This window comes from Vespula vulgaris, chromosome 1 (genome assembly GCF_905475345.1).
Source record: "Vespula vulgaris chromosome 1, iyVesVulg1.1, whole genome shotgun sequence".
Classification (NCBI taxonomy): Eukaryota; Metazoa; Arthropoda; class Insecta; order Hymenoptera; family Vespidae; genus Vespula; species Vespula vulgaris.
In genome coordinates, this window is record NC_066586.1 from 3,052,501 (window position 1) to 3,077,350 (window position 24,850).

The 24,850-nt window shown below is 40.4% G+C and overlaps 1 protein-coding gene across 3 annotated transcripts in view; it reads left to right on the top strand.

Moving 5' to 3' along the window:
• LOC127066588 (transcription factor SOX-2-like) overlaps nucleotides 1-16,548 on the top strand; it is a 302,397-nt gene extending 285,849 nt beyond the window's left edge. For 2 of the 3 annotated variants that reach the window (XR_007782434.1, XM_051000481.1), the window contains one exon: nucleotides 14,799-16,548. Coding sequence is in view for 1 of the 3 variants with exons in the window: in XM_051000481.1 (XP_050856438.1) it covers nucleotides 14,799-14,889 (91 nt within the window). In the remaining 2 variants the exon portion in view is untranslated. Of the gene's footprint in view, nucleotides 1-4,273; nucleotides 5,164-14,798 lie in introns of those variants that run through there. The other variant, XR_007782437.1, reaches the window with a different exon arrangement.
• Nucleotides 16,549-24,850: the final 8,302 nt, after the last annotated feature.

Genomic DNA, 24,850 nt, shown 5'->3' on the forward strand with positions numbered 1-24,850 from the left:
CAACCGTGTATGCGTTTGTATATGTACTACATATACGTAAATATGCCCCCTATGTACGTACTTACCTATGTATATATGTATATGTATCTATCTAGGTACGTAAGTAATAAAAAAGAAAAGATCCTCTCTCGAACTCTTTAGAATTCGATTATTATCGATCTTCTGCCGATCGAGTTTGCTACACGCTCGAAACTGGCCGTTCCATTCGCGGCAGGATTAATCTCGGCGATTGATCGAGAAACGTCCGATTATCGAGACAACTCCGAGACCGTCGGAGTTAATCGGTATCTACGAATAGCTATAATGGTTGACGCCTAGGAAAGGGAAAGAGGATGAAAAAGAAATAAAGAAAACAAAAAAGAAAGAAAAGAACATATTTCCTTCGTTAGTTTTTATCGTTCCTCGATATTGCTGAATCCGTTTGGTTTTTGGCCGTATAATTAAGCGTTTAAGTACGATCGCACGGTCTACGCCGTGTAACCACGGATTTGCTACAATTATCGGGGCTGCCTTAACGACTCTCGCGAAAGGAGTTCGAGTTGAATTCGTTGAGCGTGCGTTTCCAAGAGATGCGAGTGAAAGAGAGAAAGAGAGAGAGAGAGAGAGAAAGAGAGAGAGAGAAAGATGAGCACGTGCGAGTGAGTAAGAGAGAGAAAGAGAGAGAGAGAGAGAAAGAAAGAAGAAGAGAGAAGAAGATAGTCAAAGGTAGATCGTCGAAGAAATCGGGTTTGTCGAGTCACGACGTATAACGAACTTCAGCTGTGTCTTCGTCGAGCTTGTGAAGCTTCCTTTATCGACACGCTCGAATCGTGGTTAGCCGTTTCACTGTGACACGTAGAAGAAGGAGGATCGTTAGGTTCAGGATGGTGGTTTATTTCAGGCCCAGGACGATATCCTGGTAATATTTCTGATACGAGCCTTCCCTTATTTAGCCACGGTGAAATTTTTTTTAAAGAAACAACAGCACTCCGACTATTACCTAGTAATACGTATCGGTTTTTTGTTTTGTTTTTCTTTTTTTTTTGCTTTTCTACTTGGAATCGATATGACTTTATCGTCAACATCATTGGTAATTAGGTAGATAGAATAAGATAGCGATCGTGATTGTGTCGTCGTCGTCGTTTAGTCGTAAAATGGAAAAGACGAGAGAGAGAGAACTCGAGGAATGCAAAAAAGAGCATAGAAAGAAGTAGCCGCTTCGTCGTTAATTACTGATTTTCCTCGGTCCGCGTCAGTTTTTAATTGACGCCAGAAATTGAAGCAGAGTGCCGAGGTTCTCTAGCAGGCAAGCTTTCCAGCGAAGTCATCCTACCTTCTTCCCGCCTTCTCCTTCATCCAAATCATTCCGGTCCATCCTCTTTGATTAGAACCGGATTAAGACATAGGATAGGATAGGGATCTCGTAAAGGATCTCCTCTTATAAATCCTTGGTAGATCGAAATCCTTTTTCGCAATATGTTTCGATCGATCATGTATCAATCACCGATCCGTTTCCAAACTGATCCACACTCTTTTTCTTTCTAATTATTTGGTATAATTAAAATGGATATTTTCGCAGAAAGAAGAAAGAACAAAAAAAAAAGAAAAAAGAAAAACTGTCCAGTCGAGAATAGATTTTTTTCGGATTCATTCGAGTCAGTTTCGTCCACCTTCAAGGTCGTATCATCGACCGTTTATTTTCTCCGTCGCTTAAATAACCGTGCACGTTTTCTATAGACATGCCAACGTGTCCCGCCTGTCAGTTTCCAGTTAGTCGATATGCTGCCAATGACACGAATCTTTGTCTCTCTCTTTTTCTCTCTCTCTCTTTTTCTCTCTTTTTCTCTTTCTCTTCTCCCACCAACCGTCGAACCTTTTCCCCATCGTTTCCATCTCTGTTCCCACTGGCTTCGCGCGGCCTCGCGTCGCCTCACGCGACTGTAAAAGCGTTCTCCGGGATTTTAGCTACCTCTACTCTTTCTCTCTTTCTATCTTCCTAGTTATCTCTATCTGTCTCTCTCTTTCTCTCTATCTCTCACGCGCGCGAGTCAGCGAAACGGACTCTTCCTCTCTTTATCGTCGAGAACTGCCGTGTCTCCGTCAGTGAAACTCACTACCACCATCGCCATCACCACCACCACCACCACCACCACCACCACCCCCTTTCCTCTCTTTCTCTCTCTCTTTCTCGCAATTCCCTCTACTAGTCCCTCTTTCCTCTCTCTTTTTCTCTTTCGCTTTATCGAGTCGAACCTGTCAGCACCAGAGCTTCTCACCCTCGTAAAAATAATTACGTTGAGAGAGAGAGAGAAAGAAAGAGAGAGAGAGAGAGAGAGAGAGAGAGAGAGAGAGAGAGAGAGAAAGAGGAATAGATGGAGGTGGAGGTGTAGGAGGTGGGGGTGGAAGTGGGGGCAGGGGCAGTTCTTCGACCCTACATCTGGCACCCGTTCGTCGACTATTGTGCCAATCGGACGGTCGCTTTGATAAGCCTCCGTCGGAGGAACGAGAGCCAATAAAAATTCATTTGTCGGATCTCCGTCCTTTCCTCGATCATTTCGTTCTTTTTTTTTTTTATTATTGTTGTTGTTGTTGCCTTCTTTCTTTCTTTCTTTTTTCTTTTTACTTTTCTATCGCGCTTCCTCTCTTCTTTCTCGCGTATAATCTTATTATGGATGTAACGCGAGATTTCGTATTAGCATGCGATATGTTTAAACTAAGTAAAACTATAATTCTAGATTATTTCCTTTCGAAGTCGATAGTCGAATACGGAGTGTCTCTTATAATATAATATTATTATATATGATATTACTTAGGATAAATTCCGCTGTGAAATATTTCGAATAGAGATCATAAACTAAAATATTTAATTAGCAAACCCTTATCTATACTTGTATAAATATCGAATAAAATAAAAGAAAAGGAAAAATCAGAAGAAAAAGAAAAAAAATTTCTTAATGATCTTACAGGAAGCTAATATGATTCAACGTATGCTGAACGAACGAGTTGAACGATCCGATATCATTATCGTGAATGTATAATTCTACAGGGATATCAAAGATATAGTGAATACAAGCGATAGAGAAGTATCTAAGTACTTCTCTGGATAGTAAAAAAAAAGTTTGATTGGATCGTTGAAAAAAAAATAAATAAAATAAAATATAACGAAATAAAAAAAAAAAGAGAGAAAGAAAGAAAGGAAAGAAGCATGGAGATAATTAAGTCGATCGTCGAGAAAGGGAGCGTCTCGCGTGTATCCATCTATAGATTGTTTAATATGCACGACGCGTAAGAACAATGTTAGTAGAAGCAATGTTCAAGGTTCTCCTCTCGAGAGATGTGGGAAGCCACTTGTGGGGATCTCTCGTTCCCCGAGATAATTACTCCGTTTTATTATTAATTACGAGCTTATGGATCGTACACGTCGTTGTACGCGTCGCTATGGGATCAAGAGGAAAAGAAGAGGTGTCCCATCGGGACGCGAGGAGCTACGTGGAATATAATGGCGGATACGAAGTCGTTCCAGCTTGACGCGTCGGAAGAAGTCTCGATCGTCATCGATTCCGCGGGATTAAGCGCGATGCCAACGCGCACTCCGTCCTTTTCTTTCTTCTGTTTCTTTTTCTTTTTCTTCTTCATCTTTCTCTTCCTCTTCTTTCTCTTTTTCTTCTTTATCTTTTCCATTTTCCCTTTCCTTTTTTACTTTTTTATTTTCTTTTTCTCCCACTTTGATTCCCGACGGATCGGCAGCCATTAGACCGGATAAATGAATATTACCATTTCGACGGTGGCATTTTTTGACGAACGATTACCGATCGAACGATCGACTGCTATTTGTGTGCAAGACAAAAGTCGAACTCCCTTCTTTATTTTTATTTTCTTTTTTCCTTTTTTCCCCTCTTCTTCCCTTTCTACTGATGATCCTATTTTTCTACCCTCTCGTACACGTTTGAAAGTTCTTCGTTAATCACCTATCGGTGAAATTGATTTCCATGAAACGTTTTATCCAGCATCGATAGATAAGTTTGCAAATATATATATATATATACTATCTTATTATTATTATTATTATTATTATTATTATTATTATTATTATTATTTTATATGTGTGTGTTTCTGTGTGCGTGTGTGTATATGTCTTTAATATATATTTTTAAAATATTATCTTTAAAGAACATATATATATATATATATATATATATGTATATATATATATATTCTTTAAAGAGTATAGTTATGAGATCAAGCTCAAGATAGTCATTATTATAAGTTTTCGATGATGTTTTTTTGATTTTAGAACCGGCATACTGTGCGCTGATACACCATGCGAAGCTGCCCCAGCCCAGAACCAGTTATAAACATATGATTAAGCTCGTTTTAATAAGTTTTTATGTAGATCTTTACGCGTAAGGATGTACCTATAATAAAAAAGTAAGTGTTGAATAAACGAGATGCGTTAAGAAGATAGGAGTAGGCGTCGATGATTCTCGACGTCAGAATTTCACTTTCCTTGACCTTTCTATTCCTTTTAATTCGTTCATCTGATTTAGGCTCTGTCACAAATCGAAGAAATTTTCTTTTCCATGAGTAAGTAATAAACGACTGTCTACGACTGACGAACTTGAGAAATCATTTTCTTGCGATAATAAATTAATCTTAAGAACGCGATTACTTATTTTTCTTCTCTCTCTCTCTCTCTCTCTCTCTCTCTCTCTCTCTCTCACTCTTTCTCTCTTCTTTCAAATTTGATTCGACAGTACGAGAGACGTGAATAAATACATGCAGATAAACCGGAAGTATATTGGAATTTGCATGTACCACAAGTATCAATATAATACAAATGTGTAACTATCGTAATTCGTCTAACCATGATAATTTATTCTAGATGTTGCACGAGCCAATTCAATCACGTGCATAGATAATACACGCGAAGTTGAATGATAAAATCGTAATAGTCGTTATTTCTGATAAATTTACTGTGCAATTTTGAAGTTAACGCAATAGAGAGAACTTTGAATAAATGAATAGAATAAGGTTGATCGTATGAGAAAAAAGAAAGATGACGATTGAAAAGGGTCCTTCGTTTCTTCCATGTTCCCACATCGTTCCTCATGGAAAAGAGAGAGAGAGAGAGAGAGAGAGAGAGAGAGAGAGAGAGAGAGAGAGAGAGAGAGAGAGAGAGAGAGAGAGAGAGAGAGAGAGAGAGATTCGTTGATTTCCACGAGGGTCCAGATACGAGTGAACCCTTTTCGAAATCTTAGGGCCATGGATAGAGATAGAGGGAGAAAGAGAGAGAGAGAGAGAGAGAGAGAGAGAAAAGGAGAGAGAGAGAGAGAAAGAGCCCTCTTTTCCCTCCGTGATGCTTTCTCCTCCCTCTGGATCTCAGCAGATCGTAAGGACGAAGAGCTCTCTCGCTCGAGCGCCGATTGGTGCTCCTACTAGACTATCGACCAACCCGCCACGAAGCTGCGACCAACCCTTTGTTTTAGCCACCACCCTTCTCTTCGGGAAAAGCATTTAACTAAAGAGTCAGTTCGACGAACCAAAGGCGATCGAATAACTCTCCCTTTTGATCAATTTCATTCTCGAAGAAGCAAGAAAACATTATCTTGTAAATACAGTTTTTCTTCCCGTATGCATAAGCATGTAAAAAAAAAATAAAAAAAAGAATATAAAATATATATATATATATATATATATATATATATATATATATATATATATATAAATGATATGACATTAGAAAGATTCAGAGTAAAACGAAATAGCGAAGGAACATTCGGGAGTATCGATCGAAGTATGATATTTAAAATATGATATTTAAAATACAAATAAGAGAAAAATATCTTCATATAGGTATCACACATATAACACACACACCCATCACATTTACTCTCTCTCTTTTTCTTTCTCTCTTCAATGTTGCTTCCCAATTACGAAGGCGTCGATGTGAGCTAACGTACCGCACATCTCTCCTCCGCCACTGACCACCATTCGCTCGGAGTCCCCATTTTTTTAATTAATAGAGCGTGCTACAACAAGCCGGCGGGGATACCTACCTACCTATACTAGCTTTACAGTTCTCTCTTTCTCTCTTTCTTTTTCTCTCTCCTTCTCTCTCTCTCTCTCTCTCTCTCTCTCTCTCTCTCTCTCTCTTTCGCGAGAGTACGCGCGCGCAATCGTAAAGGCCGCTGCGTCGTCGGTTGTATGCCGACCGAGGGGCGGATTCGTGCCGAAGGAATAGAGAAAGAAGAAGCGTGGAGAAAGAGGAGCGAGGTTCCGCAGGAAGAAGCGGCTGGCTTGGGAGGGTTTTAATGAGGATGAGCGAGATAAACCCACCCTCGTTTCTCCTCCTCCTCCTCCTTCTTTTCCTCCTCCTCCTTCTCCTCCTCCACCTCCTTCTCTTCCTTCTCTACACCACCTCCTACCTCCTCGTCGACCGGCCGTGCTTTGCTCTTCCATTTCTTCCTTCTTCTACTCCTCCCTCTACCCTGTCTTTCTTTTCTTTCTCACTCTCTCCCTTTTTCTGTCTTTCTCTCTTTCTCTCTCTCTCTCTGTTTCTCTCTTTCTCTCTTTATCTTTCTCTTTTTCTTTCTCTTTTTCTTTCTCTTTCTCTCTTTCTCTCTCTTTCTCTCTTACACTCTGCCTTATCCAGAAGGTAAAACTCGCGCGCGAGATACCGAAATACAAAAGAGAAAGTAATTTCTTTTCTCGACGATTTTTACCTCCTCCTCCGCATCCTCCTTCCTCTTCCTCCTCCTTCACCGTTTCTCTCTTTCTCTCCCTTTTTTCTCCCTCTTTCTCTCGTTGTTGTAAATTTCTCTTCTTCGAGCTAGACGGAAGAGGATAAAACACGATGAGGGAGTCTTTCCTTTTCTTTCCTTCTTTCTTTTTTCTTTTTTTTTTTTTATCGAGAATCGGTAGACAAGGACGCCACGGTGCAGAGTGGATTCACGATATTTCTTTATGCGTAAGTGGCTTTTAATGGAGCTTGCAAGCTTATTAGAAAGTGGGACGTATAATCGATTTCTATTTATTCTTTCTTTCATTTTAAAGTATGTCTCGTTATATCAAAATTGTCAGATAATAATTAGGTGAATTAATATTGTGGGAGTACAGGCGAAATCAATGAATTGAATGAAATTTAATTCGGTTGTAAATAAAATAAAAAGAAGGCTGTTTAGAAAAATTTTCTCTCTGTCTCTCTCTCTCTCGTTCTCTCTGTCGTGAGCACACGTATCAATCAACACAGTATCATCAGCCCTAACCCCACTTCGAGGCAACTCCTTTCTTCGTATATGGATCGATGATGCAGCACGTGCTATACGACCTCGTAACACACTGCATTCACCTGCACATGCCATACGTCGACGGTACATCTCGTTCGCTTAGCATAATTAGCGATCTGACGATTAACAGGCGTGCGCCGACGCCGCCACTGCCGCTGCTTAATGGCTTAATTAATTCGCCGATTACAATGCCGCTGTACACCGGATCGTTCTGCCACTTTGCAGCTCGTAACTTTATATCGTCCTACCACATCGCCTGAAAGTACATTCTCTTTGCACGCACGCAACTTCGTCGATGTTCATACTTACTTATATATTTTACTTTACATATCTACGATTTATATGTAGATAATATACCTGTAAATTATTTAAAATATTATCATCGATACAGATACTTAGATACATATCTAAACGCAATAGAAAATAATTTCTACGTATATTATAATCGAAGAAAAAAAATTTTCCTTTCATTTTTTCCTTATAAGAATATTTACAAAGAAATTACGATAAAATTACCATCTTGGAGTAAACAATTTTCAAACGAATAATATTTAACTGGACATACGCGGAGTTGATTCGATGAGAATTTCGAAATATAGCCCGAAGGGTTTGTACGATCCCGAATACCATACATCTCGTCCGATCTCATTAAAATTTTTGTAAAACGATCAACCGTATATACCTATACCTTCTCTCTTTTCTATTCTCCAAACCCTTGTTTCGGCTCTCGTTACACGGTTGCGATCTACTCGTGACTTAATTAACATCGATAGTACTTGTATCGGCTTTGGTTTACCGACAAAGCATGTTGGCCTCAACTGACGATATTCGACAGCCCTAGTAAACTCACCCAAGCAAGGCACGTGCATGTTTCTAAACACGCGTTATCCTACGCTATTACACGCATTTCAAGAATATCTATCGTAACAATTGTCGATCGTAAATGAAAAGAAAAAAATTTTTCCTATCGAAGGACGAGGAAAAAAAAAGAGAATATGTTGAAGGGAGGTGGGTGTTTGGAGGAGAGGAAGGGTTGAGGAGGAGGAGTAGGTGACGGGGAGGTTGAACTGGAGGTTGGGATGGGGGGTGGGCAAGGGAAACGAACGTCGCCAGTACGGCGGGCCCGTCAATCAGATTTCTCCCTCCCTTGCCAAATTACTGTCAAACGCAATTAGAATTGACGTGGAGGCCGCCGGGGCTAAATCAAAATCGCGAGACGACCCTCCGCTAACGATTTCAACCCTGCGGCGTGCCCGACTATATTCTCGATCGTAATTTTCTCCGGACGCTAATTAATACACCTCGCTCGTACGTCAATTCGACGACTTTGCAGTAGATATTGCTTACTGTGATATCATAATAAAAATTTTTCTTCGTTCGTACGCGTTCACTGTTGCGAGAGGTATAATAAAATATGGGTTAGGACAGAGAAATATGTGAAATAGGAAAAATGTTTCGACGGATTAGAATTGACAATTGAAATTATGTATTAGAATAGAAAAATTCGATCGTGAAACGTAATAATTAAAATTATAAAAAAGCATTGAAAAAGTTTATGGTATAAAAATTTATACGAACGTGGCGGGAATTTTTGATGAAAGAACTTTTTACCGAATAAGAAGAGTAAAGTAAAAGAAGTGATATAAGTGAAGCCTCGTACAGGAAGATGGATTTTAAAAAAGCTATTCGTAAGGGATGAGTTCTTCGTTCTCGTGCCAAAACGTTTCTTCTTTCTCTTTCTCTTGCTCTCTCCTTCTTTCCCTCTCCCTCTGTCTTTATTTCTTTCTTTCTCTCTGTTTCTTCAGTCGAGGTGAGAATTCTAGACGCGACGATGTGTATTAAAGAGACCCCTTTTTCGCAATAAACAATCGTGCGCCAGGGACAGAGGCAGTTAGAAGCGGCATTAGGGTGAATTATTTTGGCCACACGGCGTAAGAAGTCTCATGAATCAGGAGAATTACGAGTTCCTTGCCTCGATGTCGTGAAATCTTGTCTTCCCGGTTTCTCTCCATCCCTGTCTGCCCCGTTACCAGCGGGGACGTTATCTCATTCCAAATTATACTCTTACTCTTCACCGAAGATTCCTCTTTCACGATCCTTCAAGCATCCATTACGAGCGTCCTTGCGTAAAAAATTTATCTTTTTTTATTTTCGACCGTCATCAATAATCGATATTCAAATAATTACCGGTAATTACGATCTTTTATCAATTTCATTATAAAAATTTATTTAACACGATTACAATAAACGAAACGTTACAATCTATGTTTAGATATAAATTCGTCGATGATGACAATTTAATGGTACAATCTTCCCCACAAATCCTCCACTTCTTTTCTCCATACGAGTCGACTTAATCTCGTTTCTCGGCAATTGCATCGTCGACGATCTACGTATCGTTATCGTCAAAGGCCGACGCCGACGAATGGGATCGCCACGATCTCATAGTAAAGGGAGTCTCTCTCTCTCTCTCTCTCTTTCTCTCTCTTTCTCTCTCTCAGAAGAGAAATAGAATCGTGCGCGCGAGCGCGTTCAGATTCGCTAGAGCCTCTTCGAATAACCCGGGGTCGGTTCTCTTTTTCATTACGGTAAGAGCCGATTGCATTTTTTACGTCTCCCTGCGACAACGCACGGCTGAGTTGACCAATCTGAAGAACAGAACGGGAAGAGAGGGAGGATCATCTAATCACGTGTTCCTGGCAATCGTCGTACTGCTTCGAGGACCATACCACTCCTCTCGTCCTTCGACGCAATCCTCTTCCATCGACAGGAGGTCCTTTTATTCGAGAACCGTAGGAAGGGCTTTCTTTCTTTTTTTATCTATCTCTGTCTCTATGTCTATCTCCCTCTTTCTCTCTCTCTCCCCTTCCTCGGCTCTTTTCTCTGGCTTTTCTCTTTCTATTTCGTGACGTAGACCGCCCTTTCATCGTTCTAGGACGTCTCTTCTATCGGGCTTAGCCGGGCAGCGTAATTAAGCCCCGATTGAAAATTAATCATCGCGTATCGATTTCGTACGTCGATGCGAATCGTGAAAAAAAGGAAAGATGCGCGAGGAATTATGAAGGAAAAAGGAATGGAGGAGGATGGGTAAAAGCGCCGGTGTGGTTATTTTATCCATGGTAATGTTGGCAGAAGCTGCTACGTTGAATCGAAGGGACCCTTTGATGTTTCAAGTTCTAACGCAATCGATCGTTTCTCTTTCTCTTTCTCTCTCTTTCTCTTTCCATGGAATATTCAAGCTTCTCATGGCAATTATGTTTCGTGTAAGGATTACTTTCTTTCTTCTTTCGGATAATTATCATCGAAAGTCGATCTTTGCAAGAAAATTTAATAAAAATTTAAGGTTAAAGAAAAGTTAGGCCGATGACATGCCGATAATTTTTATTTTATATCGTTCCTGTTTCGAGGGATGAAAGTAATGATAGTATTTTTACGAAGGGAAACGTTTTATCGCGGAAATAAAAACGACATAAAGAACGACGATAGTACAGTAGGATCCACTGATCCTTATTTCGTTTCTAAATGAAGTCGAGGCTTTACGAGGAGAAAGAATTAAAGTCTCGTTTTCGTCGGCAGTCTTTCTCCGTAGAACGATTTTCTTGGCTCAGACAGGAAAGCCAGTCAGCCAGCCAGCCAGCCAGCCAACCAACCAGACAGCTAGCAAGCCAGCAAGCCAGCAAGCCAGCCAGCCAGCCAGCCAGTCAGTCAGCCAGCCAGCCAGCCAGCCAGCCAGCCAGCCAGCCAGTCAACCAACCAACCAACCAACCAACCAACCAACCAACCAACCAACCAACCAACCAACCAACCAACCAACCAACCAACCAACCAGCCAGCCATGTCCTTCTTCCATCCTCATCCTCACGAAATCCCAATAATCCACGATGAGACACAGATTGAGTCCCAGGACTGGTAGAAAAAAGCGAGTAGTAAGAGCATCGCTAGAAAGAAGAGCCATGAGATAGTGATAGAGAGAGATAGAAAGAGAGAGAAGAGAGAGAGAGAGAGAGAGAGAGAGAGAGAGAGAGAGAGAGAGAGAGAGAGGGAACGGAGAGGCGGCAAGACCGTAGGGAGAAGAAAATTGAAATCCTTCCGGGACGGAGGATGATAAAATTGCGGATGGGCAGGTGTTACCGTAATCCGGATCGAGAAGAACGATGGACCATCCGAGAACGAAACGTCCTGTCTCTGCACCCACTATATATCCTATGTGTATATACTACGTACACACACATATTCTACGTACATTCGAGCACATATTCGTCTCTCTTCTTTTCCGAGTTTCAGGAATCGTCGTGGATTAAAGTTCGTTTCTATTTCTTATCGCGTGAAAGGAAAAAAAAAGGACAAAATACCGTCCGATCTTCTCTACCGTCTTATTTTATCTATGTACTTACGTCCTTACATATGTATACCGATGTATATGTTACATTACGTAAAAGTATTATCAAAGAGATTGATTTTTTCCGCAGTACTGATCGTCGAGGTCCCTCGATTTAAATGGGCTTCGTTATCCGACCGATCGTAATGATTTCATTAAAGCGAGTCGAAACTTGTAATCAACGAAACTAATATAATTATAAATTATATCTCAAAGTGACTGAAACCAATGGGTATTAAACGTAAGAACACGATTTGCCTGATTTTTATTTCGCTCATTAAACGCGAACATTTGTAGTTACACGACATTCCAATCCGAAGTTATCATTTACCAGCTCGTTTATATCCGCCACTGGTATATTTCGATTCGCTCAAGTTGATTCTCAGGAAGGATTGGGAAGGGAAGGAAAATGTAAGAAAAAAAAAAAGAAGAAAAAAAAGAAAAGAAAAAAGACACAAAAGGGAAAAAAAGAAAAAAAGAAAAAGGAAGGAAGGCGATACGGGCTTGGACCGCTAACGGGCCACGATTATTTTAATCCAGCTGCGAAAGAGGAGAAAACGGCGGGAGCAGGACTCGTAATTTGTTTCGAGATCGTATCTTCAAAGTGGCTCTTCGTCCTCGTCGATGGAAGAGGGAATGAGATGACTCGAGAGTGAGTCGGAGAGAAAGAGAAAGAGAGAGAAAGAGAGAGAGAGAGAGAGAGAGAGAGAGAAAGAGTCGCGGAAACACCGCTCGACAGAAAGGACGAAAAAGGGAAGAGGAGGAGCCCTAGGACCATCTCAATCTGTCCACTCCTCGTAATCACCGACGAAAGGACGAGCCAGGATTGGTGATTCCCCTTGTCTTCGCGTCTATCTCGATTTCCTTTTTCCCTTTTTTCTCTATCTTCTTTTCTTTCTTTTTTTTATTTTCTTTTTCTTCCTTTTCCCTTTTTTTTACTCCTCTACCTTCACCACCAACCGATAGTCCTGTCTTCTTTTCCTTCTCCTTTTTTGTTCTCTTTTTTTCTAGTCTTTTCTCTTCTTACCTTTCTTAAGAAGTATCACGTTGTACTTGACGGTAGCGCACGACTTTCGACTCATCGAAGGAAATACCTCGCGACGAGAAAAGGATTCGTTAATGCAAACGATTAAGCCGATTGAGTGAGAGATTCATTGGTAACTGAACGAGAAAGGTAGAAAACGGATACCCGGAGAGACATTGATTCCGATCAAGTAAGAACGAAAAGCTTAGGATCTTCTTGAGTCTCTCTCTCTCTCTCTCTCTCTCTCTCACACTCTTTCTCTCTCTTTATCTCTCTCTTTCTTTTTCTCTCCTTCATCGGGAATGGTAGAGATTCTGCGTTCCAATAGAAAGAAGAAAGAGTGGAAAGGAGGGAGGTAGAGAGAAAGATCTCCGGATCAGAATCACGATCGTTCCTGTATCGTATATCGCGACGTATCGCATCGAAGGATCGGTGTAAGCCGGTAGCAGTCGGTTTTCACGGCATGGTCTCGGAAACGAAGAGGGAGGTAGAGAGAGCAACGGCAACGGCAACTGCAACAGCAACAGCAACAGCAACAGCAACGGCAACGGCACACTCGATGCGCACAATTAATATCGAGCCGTATCGTCCGATCTCTCATTATTACCCGGTGGCTTGGCAAGCGTGTGGGTGTAGTCACTCCCGTAGACGAACACGCACGAGTAGTACGTACGAATACGCGCGGATACCGGCTACCGTACACCCCGGGACACCAGAGTCGGCCATGTATCACCTTAACGAGCCGGGCATCGCGTGCCGATCTGTATTAAGGATTTATAATCCCCCGGACCCCGGAGAACTCCTAATGTCTGACCGACCAGCAGAGATATTTGCTTCTCTCCGATCCTTCGGTTCTACCTCGGTGTCCATTTTGTCTCTTTCTCTCTTTCCTTCTGTCGCTCTCTCTCTTTCTCTCACTCTCTCTCTCCCCCCTTATACCTTTTCCTCTCTTTCGTGGAAGAGAACAGACCAGGACAGGTGGGCACACCCACGATGAATTTTTGACGATGGACCCAACAGCCCTTGATAGGTGCGAGGGATAGATACTTACAAACATCAATTATTCGAACACGATAAAGCTAAAAATTCGAAACGCGTATACATTCGCAACGTTCTTAAGGAGATTAAAGTCAATTTCGAATATATAAGAGAGAAAAGGTTCATGGTGATAGCAGAACTCTCAAAGTAGGTGCGCTTTATTTATGTGGAACGCAAGAACCAGATTACAACCGAGAATCTGAAGAAAAAAAAGAGAAAAAATAGACGAGATAGGATTCGTCGTAGGGTCGCATTCCAGGTTAAACACATATTAATTAGACGACGTAAAGGCAGGAAGACATAACTCCTGCTCCGAAGGATGGGTCCAAAGCTGTCGGCTCGCGCGAGATCGTGCCGCGCTTTCCGAGTGTCGTGTTACGTCTCTCGGAGTCGATGCGCCCGATTCGAGTCCTTCTTTCGAGAGAAGAAGGGCCCTTTCCACCTTCCTCCATCTCTCTCTCTCTCCCTCTCTCTCTCTCTCTCTCTCTCTTTCTTTCTCTTTCCCTTGACAACGCGCGCGCGAGAGCAAGCTTCTGAGAGGAAGGAGCCGCGGGTGGCCCTTGCTTCTCTCTCTCTCTCTCTTTCGTTTTCTCTCTCTCCCTCTCTTTCTTTCTCGTAAGCAACAACGTACGTGGGCTCGGAAGAAGATACCGAGCACGACGCTACCGTCGCATTAATAACACTGGTAGCCGCTCATATGTTAAACGTCCACCGACGGTGGCCGTTCCACCAGGGAGAGAGTACCTACCACTTTCCTCGCTAAGGACAGAGGGTCTACCTACAGCAATGTACTTCTTCCTGATGACGCGGCACCGCTAGCCACTACTGCGAATATTCCTCACTTTGTTCTTTTCTCAACTCAAAATTTTTGTTCAAAAAATGAGACCACGTTTTGTGTTATCTTTCGATCGGCGTGTACAATTCGTTTAAAATCTTCTTCCCCTATTTTTTACTTATTTCTTTGACCTAAATATCTCGTTCTTTGATAATTCTAGTTTATAAATCTATTGTGTAAGATTCTTCTTCGTTTATTGTTCTTTGTAAATTAATCAGATATTTGGTTGTATTTTGTTCGTTCTTTCGTTTGTTACAGGTATCAATGTCCGGAGGAGACTTACAGGATGCCCGTGGACTATTATAGTGCTAGATCGACTTCGTCCAGGAGATACTTCGTTAACGATTAAGATACCTTCGACGAGTCCTGAGAAGGTGGTGTGGGTGCGTGCGTGTGTGCGTGCGTGTTTACGCGTGTGTGCATGCGTGCGTGTGTGCGTTTGATAAAATGGACGATATAATTAACGTATATACGGTGTATAACGTACCTCGGGTGATTCAATTTAATAGATTATATATAAACGATGTAAATATCGGTGTGCAATAAGTCGACACTTCCTCGTTTATGATAGGCGAGAAAGTCCTTGTTATTATCACCGTTACGGTTAGCATTACGAACCATTATCGTTACGGAGCATCGCTTATCATTATCGTATCTGCCGTGAGAGGAGGAACTCGTTGAATTATTCATGCGGCGTTTATGACGGAATCTTTTTTCTTCTTTTTTTTTCTTTTTTTCTTTTTGTTAGACTAAAAGTGTGAAAGAGAGAGAGAGAGAGAGAGAGGGAGAGAATGAAATAGAGAGTGTATGAGAGAATAAGAGAGGGAGAGGTACGTACAGCGAATGAGAGGGTCGCGCGAGTCTCGGGTAACCGTTCGCGCGCTTCGTTATAAATCATCGCATGACGTATGTACATACGTTAAGGAGCCAACTCAGATTTTCTTTCGTTCTTTTTTTTTTCTTTTTTCTTTATTTTTTTTTTCTTCCTCGAGCTCCTTCACTCGCGAAAGAAGAATCCTTTGCATATCGAAGAGCGATGCGACGATTCCGAGAAGACCGGAAAAGACACATATATACATGCATATATATATATATATATATATATATATATATGTATGTATGTATGTATGCGTTCACAACCATTCAACATGAAAACACAGAAACACACATTATAGCGTCTTCGTGTTAACCTGTATATTTCTTCTGTAAATAAATTATTCGTGATAATCGCTGCGAGTGATGCGACACATATTTTAATTATCGTTTGATTATTACCAAACCGAGTTAGTATCCTCGGCCTAGGGATCGACACGACTGTCTTACAATCGATATAGATTTATGATTATTAAGTAAAATATTAATGTAGTAAGATTAGTAGTACATGCTCGTTGATTTATCGTGGAACGTTTCGTTGTAAGCCGATCTTTCGAGATAAATCGTAGGAGATAAGCGAGTATCGATTTTACACGAAGGAGGAGATCGATTTAAATGAACGAGCTACGCGATAAGGTATGTTACATAAAAGATTCCGGGAGAGAGGAGAACCCGAAGAATCGATCCTGCAGCAGCATGAAAACGAAAATAGTCGCCGAACGTAACGATCAACATCAGAAACATGCATTTTCGATCTAAAATATGAGTTAAAAGGAGTCAGCAATTAGGGAGCGAGCGAACTTAAGTAAATTTTTACCTCTCTTGCGAAAGGACGTTCGTGTCGTTCAACAATTCGCACATTTGATCGCAATAAAGGCCGTGCAAAGGAAACAATAGACGAGCTTTTGTTGTTACTACGAGTATTTCCCTACATTTGTATCATAGTTGAATCCTTTCAATATGAAATTTCAACTGCCCTGCAAAAAGTATTGATTCGTTCTGATAATACGTAAACATGTAAAACGATAATCCTAATGTCGAGAAAAAAGGTTATGAAATTAATTAAAGAAAAAAAAAAAGAAAAAAGAAAGAAAAAGAATCTACTATTTATAATTACAAACAAAGAATACTACAAGATGTGTCTATAATACACAATTTTGAGATTTTCTTTGTATATTCAAGAGATCATCGTTAATCGGCGTATCGTTTTCTCACCAGCCATTTCCCTTCCCTCTTTATCTTTTAGATCTAGTCTATCGAGCTAGTAAATTGCTACACGCGTGTCGTGCGTGCGATACACCGTTCAAGGGTTACACGACGACGATATGCGAAAGACGATGGATTGGACGCTCGTCACACGCTTGACACGAGCCAATAATTACGTAAATAACGAACACAGGTATTATATACCAAAATTTGATGGAACACTGAAGTCAAACAAGATTACTCGAACAAGCATTACATATTTTCATTTACGCTACACTTGTTTCTTTTCATATTTCAATATTTTAAGAAAACAAAATTATGAAGCATGTTTAATAATCAAATTATTATATATAATTCGATAAGCTACGAAGCGAAGTTTGAAGGCGCTTTGAAAGTGCTTCCAAATCGGATGACTTTCGATACGTGATAGGTCCTCGTTAAAAAGGAATTGGTTCTTAAAAAAGAGACGAACAACAACACTTGGTCGAAGCAAGTGGGAGAAGGTGAGTCAACACAGTTTAGATCCCCGAAACGCTCTCGAGCATGGAGGTGCCGATAATTGCTTAATTGACGTGGGCTCGTCGATAACCATCGGTAAGTGTATTAACTCGCGCAGGTTTACGTCGGCTATTCGTAAAGAAAGAGAGAAGTTTATATGAAAAGAGAATGAGAGAAAGAGAAGGAGAAAGAGAAAGAGAAAGAGAAAGAGAAGCAGACAGAGCTGCTCGAATCGAGATACTCCAAAAGGTATTTGTATATATGTGTAGGTATATATGTATGTGTGTATGTATATAATATACGTGGTGCGTCAGCCAAGGTGTCTTTTCTCTCGGCGAACAAGGCCTCGTTGTAGAGAGGCGTTGGAACTCTGGCAAAGAGAGTCACGATCTTCTCTCTCTCTTTTTCTCTCTTTCTCTCTCTCCCTCTCTCTCTCTCTCTCTCTCTCTCTCTCTTTCTTTCTTTCTCTCGTTCTCGCGATTTCGCTCTTGACCGATACAGCAGAAGATATTAGAGATGCGAGATAGCTTTATTAAAGGTGAGGCGATGCCAGCGAGAGACATCACCGAGTGCCGGTCGCTTTGATCACACGCATTATGGTGACTGTCCCCTCTCTTTCTCTCTCTCTCTCTCTCTCTTTCTCTTTCTCTTTTTCCTCTTTGCACCCTTCCGTTCCGAAAACTCAATCTCGTCGGACGAGACACCTTCCTGGCTTCGTTTTCAGTCTCCCATCGAGGATCTTTTCGATGATTGATGCTTTGGAATTCGTAATTAAATTAAATATTAAATTGAAATTTTGTTGTTTACTAAAAGACGAATAATTTTTGTTCTTCTTTTATTATAACATTCTCATTGTAAAAACTAACTCGTGTTTGATTGATTTATGAACAATAACAAAGTCTTATCAGCTTAGTCAAGTAAATTTGTTTCTTTTTTGGATATAGATTGTCGATTTTACTTTGACGAAAAAAAAGAAAGAGATAAATAAATAAATCAATCAATAAATAAATAAAATATCAAACCCTCCTTGTGATCGCACGACGAATATTGGCCCACCTTATATAACAAAGCGAGAAGATCGAATAGCGTCGATGACGCGAGGACAATAGGGCCCGCGTGGACATAAATAGCAAGATCGGTTCCTCGGGCACGCCTCCGATTAAATTAGGAACGCTTCGCGTGGCAAAAAGCGATCGGAGCGTTCTCGAGTGGGTGTCGGCGGCCGTGCGGAAGTTCAACGCCAGGCTGACGAAGGTGTTGCGCCTCGATTGCGGCCGCGAAGTGATCCTTCGAGTCGGCCTCCATTACTACCTTCACCTCCTCTTTCTATCACCTCGATCAACGGTGATTAGAAGAAGATATGCTATAGAAGACTAACGAGCGATATTATATTTTCCATATAATCTCTATACCTTAGGCATTTCTACGTAAGTACGTTTGTTCGTTTCTTTTCATTTTGTTCTATTTAATAAATACCTTATCTATTCTAATAATAATAAATATCTCCGATGAATGAAAATATTTGAAGGGATAAAGTTAGTCAGAAGTGTTAGAAGATAGACATAAACATCGTTTATATTAAATATAATCTCTCTTCACTTAAATAACACGAAAATGTCGATGAAAATAACAGGTGAGTGAGTGAAGGATCGAGAGGAACGATAATATAGACGATATTGTCAAGGAGAATCGAAAGCAAAGCGACTTTGTTACGGGTCAGAAACAGCCGTTCGATCCATACTCGAGGATCGTTTTTACGTGTCGATCACGGACAAAAGATCATGATCCTCTCGCGTTAGAGATCGAGAACGTCGGCTTGCGAAAGCTGGCGACTTACACTCCTTCGCGCGTTTTCGATTCGTTCGTGGAACGATTGGTGAGAGAGGGTTGTGTTGAAGATAGAGTGAGAGAGATAAAGAAAAAGAAAGAGAGAAAGAGATCGAAGGATCCTCTTCCTCTTTTCTCCTACGCTTCTTCGTTCGACTCACCATCGCCGAGTCATCGTGTAATGACGGTGCCGGCTGTCAGACCACGAGCGCACGATTCGAAGGCACGAAACGATCGCAACGGCGGCGACTACGGCGGCACCGCCTGAACACTCGATATCTCGAACGTCATCTTTACAACTGGATGTAGCGGCGAACGCAGCTTCTCGGAATCTTTGCGAGATCGATAGCGACGAAACGATATCGCTATCGTTAAATTCCTCTATCGGTGCAAAACTCTGGATTAAGTTCAGAATACGATAACGAAGGTAATTAAATCGAAACGAAATGATCGATCACCTTAACGAACATACCTATCTTTTTTTTTCTCTCCAATATTTTAGGACATTCGATCGATATCGATGAAAGCACACAAAGTACGAAAATACTTTCTAAATATACTCCGTTTTTATTATCTTTGATGTTTGCCTACTGTGTTTGATATTCGAAGAAGAAGAAAAAGAAAGAAAGGAAGAAAGAATTACCTAATCTGAAAATTGAATGTTTCCAGAAGTAAGATAACGTTCGGCTGTTCACGTTTATAAGGAAACCTGTAATTTGCGAATTTAAAGTCTTTCTTTTCCTTTTTCTTTCTTTCTTCTTTCCCTCTTATTTCCCTAATTTTTTAAGATACGATCGACGATTATCGTACGATTTATAAAGGGATATATACAAACGCATAAAAGTGGATCATCGACGATTATCGATAAAGATTTACAAATGTCAAATACGCTTCGATCGGAAGATTTTCGTGAGATGCCATCGTTCAGCGTGAAAAATGTTAGATCATGGACGAAGGTGAACCATAAGATCGGAATAGACTCAAAGACCATTACGACTGTTAGGAAACCAGCAATTTCCGAATTAGAACCAGTCACGGAACTCGAGATACATAGGTATCGGCCTCACAGGTGTGGCTTCTCGACAGTTTCGTATAATACAGGTGCGTGCAATCGAAAACAAATATTTGGAATTCTCTTTAATATGTACCATCGATTTTTTCCATTTCATGATTAAAGAAAATATCTACGTCACATTCAATGAGAAGTATTGCGAGAATTTCTTTCTCTTTCGAGGAAATTTTTCAAGGATGACGGATATCGGATCGTCAGTTCCGTTTCAATTCTGTTGTTTATGAAATGCGCTGTAGAACTAGAAGAGATGCATAGTCACGGGCTACCTGGCTAGAACGAACAGTTGGAACTTTACACGGGCTGATCACGAGGTGCGAAGCCCGACGGGTAGGCTGATCAAAACATCTTATTAGAAGGAACACTTATGTAAAAAAGGTGAGAAAATGTCCGAAGGGCTCTAAAATTGCTATCGTCGTACGATCTTACGTCGTTACTTTTTTCTTTTATCTCTATTTTGCGAAACACGCGTTTCAATATTGACATCGGCGAGGAAATTTCGTTTAAGATCTATCCTTCTCTGTCTCAACGCTATCCAGTTTATGAAAGAATATCTAAGGAAATAACGAGAACGACAGGAAAATCGCTGGCGGCGTCGTCTCGCTCGAAAAGTTTTACACGTACCTGGTTACTGAAATTATAACACGAACCGAAGGCAGAACTTGAACGATAAGGGAAATTAATTACCAGCTTGAACGGAAGTTGCGAGTAACGTGAATCATGTTAGAACGTTCGTCGATCGTGCGGTGAAAGTCGAGTTCGATCACTTTAGAAGGAATATGGTATTCGATCGAGTCGACAGGCGATTATTCCGCGAAGGAATCAACGAACTTAAAAAGAAAATGGCGTCGGTAAGAGAGATTTCACCCTCTTCCATGCTCGTGGAAGAACGGCGGAGAAGGGCGGATGGAAAAAGGAAAAAAAAGAAGAAGAGAGAGAGAGAGAGGGAGAGAGAGAGAGAGAGAGAGGAAGTCTACGTTACGAGTCAGTTCCCATTTTCCCTTCGTCCGCGGTGTGCTACTAATTAATTACTGTGATTAATCAGAAAAGTTGGTAATTAGAAAGTTTCTTGGGGAAATTAAAATGGCGGGGAGTGACGGAGCGAGTCGACGGCTTCGTTTCGGACTACGCCGAGCACCACATTCACTCATCTTCTGGATCCTCGTTGGAGGCTGTGTCTACCCTACGGGCCAAAGAGAGAAAGAGAGAAAGAGAGAGAGAGAGAGAGAGAAGGAGGGTAGCCAAGAGAGCAGCATGCCAACGTCGGCTCGCAAGAGTTTCCGATAAATTCATTAATTAAGGTAGATCGCCTCACAGCCGCGCGTCTACTGAATCTACTGTTACCAGAGAAAGAGAGAGAAAGAGAGAGAGAGAGAGGGGGGGAAGAGAGAGAGAGACAACTAGCTTGTGTAAAATCAGGCCGGCAAAAGGGAGCAATCTCCTCTTTTTCTTCTTCTTCTTCTCCTTCTTCGCAAGTTCCTCCATTTTTTTTCTTAATTTTTAGGCGCGACGAAACGTCGGAAAACAACGAAAAGAAGTTCCTTGCTCTTTTTCGAACGAAATTTCGTTTTGGCGAATCAAGAGTAAAAGAGAAACCGTTGTAACCCTCTCTCTCTTTCTCTCCTGGTTCGATACCTACTCTTTGTTTGCCTATTTGTTTACTCACGTGTGAAAGGATGTCGTGGTTAAATAGAAGCACTTTCGTGACACGCGAATGTCTACAGAGCAATCGTTACTTTTGCACCGGCTGAGAATTCGGTGGTGAACGGACGGTCACGCGATTTTCAGCCCTCGGCAATGCGATTCGAATTATTCGGGGAGTCGCAAACTCGCTTTCGAGCTTCCAGGTAGTAGTATTGTATATTTTCTACTGGCTACCGCAATATATATATATATATATATATATATATATATATACACATATATATATAATATATACATACACACATACGTACACTTATATATGTATATATATATATATATATATATATATATATATTTTTTTTTTTCTCGATATTCCTTAAGAATTTATCTTCTTGAATTGTCCAGTTGAAGGAGATCAAGTTTAATCGTTTAATTGCGCAATAAACGATATTTCTTTCTCTTTTTAATAACATCAACAATTTTGTTAAATATATACTGAATATTAAAACAGAATTTTTAAAGTTCCACTATGTGATCCCACAATATTCTTGAAATTGAATTCCATTTAAAACTTACCGATTTATCAACTATTATATATATATATATTTATTTATTTAATTATTAATTCCTTAACTCATAATGTTTTACTCTTATTAATAAATATAAAACCAAAGTAGCTAATACCTATACGCGAATAATATTAAAGATCGTTATGACGTTCGCACGTTAAATTTTCCGATGAAACTCGTCATATGAAATGAACCAGCGTGTTTTTCGAACGATACGGAGACAGAAGCTCTTTCTAATTGGCGGCAGGCGCTATCGACTTTACACGCGCTCGAAGCGTTTCAATGGACGGATTCGAAAGTCGGTCCGCGGCCGTAGGGAAGTGCCGCAACGCAAATGCAGCTTGTCAACGTGCAACAGGCCAGTTGGTCGGCACCGATAGCCCCTATCGTTTTGACCAACACCGACGTTCCTTCCTTCCTTCCTACGCTTTCCTATTTTCCCAGGATTCTCTCCCTATCCTTTCAAATGAATCGTTCTATCTCTTTCTCTCTCTCTCTTTCTCTCTCTCTCTCTCTCTCTCTCTCTTTTTCTCTCCCTCTGTTTTCCAACGACATCGAACGTCCACTTCGTTTTACCGAACCCAAAGAATGGTAGAGCTTATTCCTATAGAAAAGAAAGTATGCAGAAAGTTTCTATTTTTGAAAATCCATCGAAATTACCATAAGCTGGTACTACGATTTGTAAAAGTTTGAGAGAATAAATGGAGGACGAGCGGTGGCCTGCTATTGACTCACATTGTTCGAAGTTGTATCAAAATTAATAGATATAATAATGGACAATAATTTTGTGTCATATTATACGAAAAAGTAAGGTTTGTCAGATCTTGAATCCTGCTTGATAAATATGTTTCTTTTTCTTTTCATATCTCCTAATGGCATGAAGAAAAAGAAAAAGAGCGCAAAAAGATATTACGTTTTATTATATTAAAGGAATAACAAGTTAACGAAAAATATTTGTCTCTCTGTGGTATTTAAAGTAGTTAAGAATTTTAAGAATGTAGTACCAGAAACATAATCGATTTCATAGCCGCAAAGAAGGATTATTTTTTAAATTGATCTCTCCCTAGGCGAATAACGACTGCGAAATCACGTCCAGCCCCAAAGAGATGTACGAAACGGGGGTCGTTCCCCTTTCGTATCGGCGTTGGTGGCACCCTTCTCGTGACCGCAGATTGAAATTCTTAGGCACTCTTCGCGAGCACCGCGAGGGTCGAGAAGAGGTTTCGCGTCGACCCCTTACGAAATTCTATTATTTCACTTTTGATTTCGTTGCTACGGCTGCGATTTGAATATTTTTATATCTTCTTTTTTATGGTGACCAATAATAACGATAATAACAATAACAATAATAATAGTAATAATAATAATTTTATCCGTCAGCTTTAGAACAAAAGTGAAGTAGCTGATATATTTCAGGACTTTTTCATGAATTATTCGTAATACTTTTTAAATCTATAAGATAGAATTATTTAGCACGAGTATTTTATTACGTTTGATTTGATTATTTTTAATTAATAATGATATAATAAATATAGAGATTTATCTATAGGGGTAGACACATTTCATCATTTTGGAGTTTGTCCTTGGTTGCGAATTATTATCAGCTCGAGGAACGGAAGAGAATGGCAAAGCAGTGGTGAAAGGAAAGCTTGAAGAGAAGAAAAGAAAAGAAAAGAAAAGAGAAGAGAAGAGAAGAGAAGAGAAGAGAAGAGAAGAGAAGAGAAGAGAAGAGAAGAGAAGAGAAGAGAAGAGAAGAGAAGAGAAGAGAAGAGAAGAGAAGAGAAGAGAAGCGATACGCGTCCAGTGATCTTACGTGATAGCGCACGCAATATCGCGTCGCGAGGAGGATCGTACGGGGAATAAGAGGACGATCGGCCCTCAGCTCTCTGCCCCTACCTTTCCTCCTTCTTTCTCGTCTCCCTTTCATCCACCAAGCTTCGTTACTTTTGTTCGCAGCGTACGGTCGTTGCGCGAATGATTTGCGAGGACGACGGCGCGTTTTAATTTTGGGATATTGGTAGCATTAAGCCCGGTGAGCAAGGCCGATAGTCGTGTCTACCCTTAGCTGCGTCTTTCATCCAAAGGGTGTTCAAAACCAAGATTTTTCTACAGGCACTATTCACGTTTTCTTCATACGATTTCATTAATTTTTACATATTATCTTTATTTTCTATACGATTTTCAGAAAAAATGATTTTTATCAATGGTTATAAAAATATAGTAACGATATCGTTCCACATCGTACAATATTTTGTTACATATTTTCTATGTATCTTTACATATAATAATATATTGTATTATTCATTTTTTTCTTTCCTTTTTTTTTCCTTTTGTTATAATACTTTCCGTCAATTTTCAAGTGAAAATGAAAAAAATTCTGTCGAGAGATTGACTTTTGAATATTAATCGTTCGTATCTCCGAGATAAAAAGGACGTCAATAAGTATGCAACAGAAAAAAAGTATCATCGTTTTTAGACACCCTGTGTATGGATGATAGTAGGTCGTAGTTCGAGAACGTATCCACCCCTCCTGCGACGAGATTTCATTCGTGGCTCGCCCTGAGATCTTTTAATTTGAGGCCAAATTCCTCTCGAGGATGAAATGCGGGGAGCCACGAAGAGTG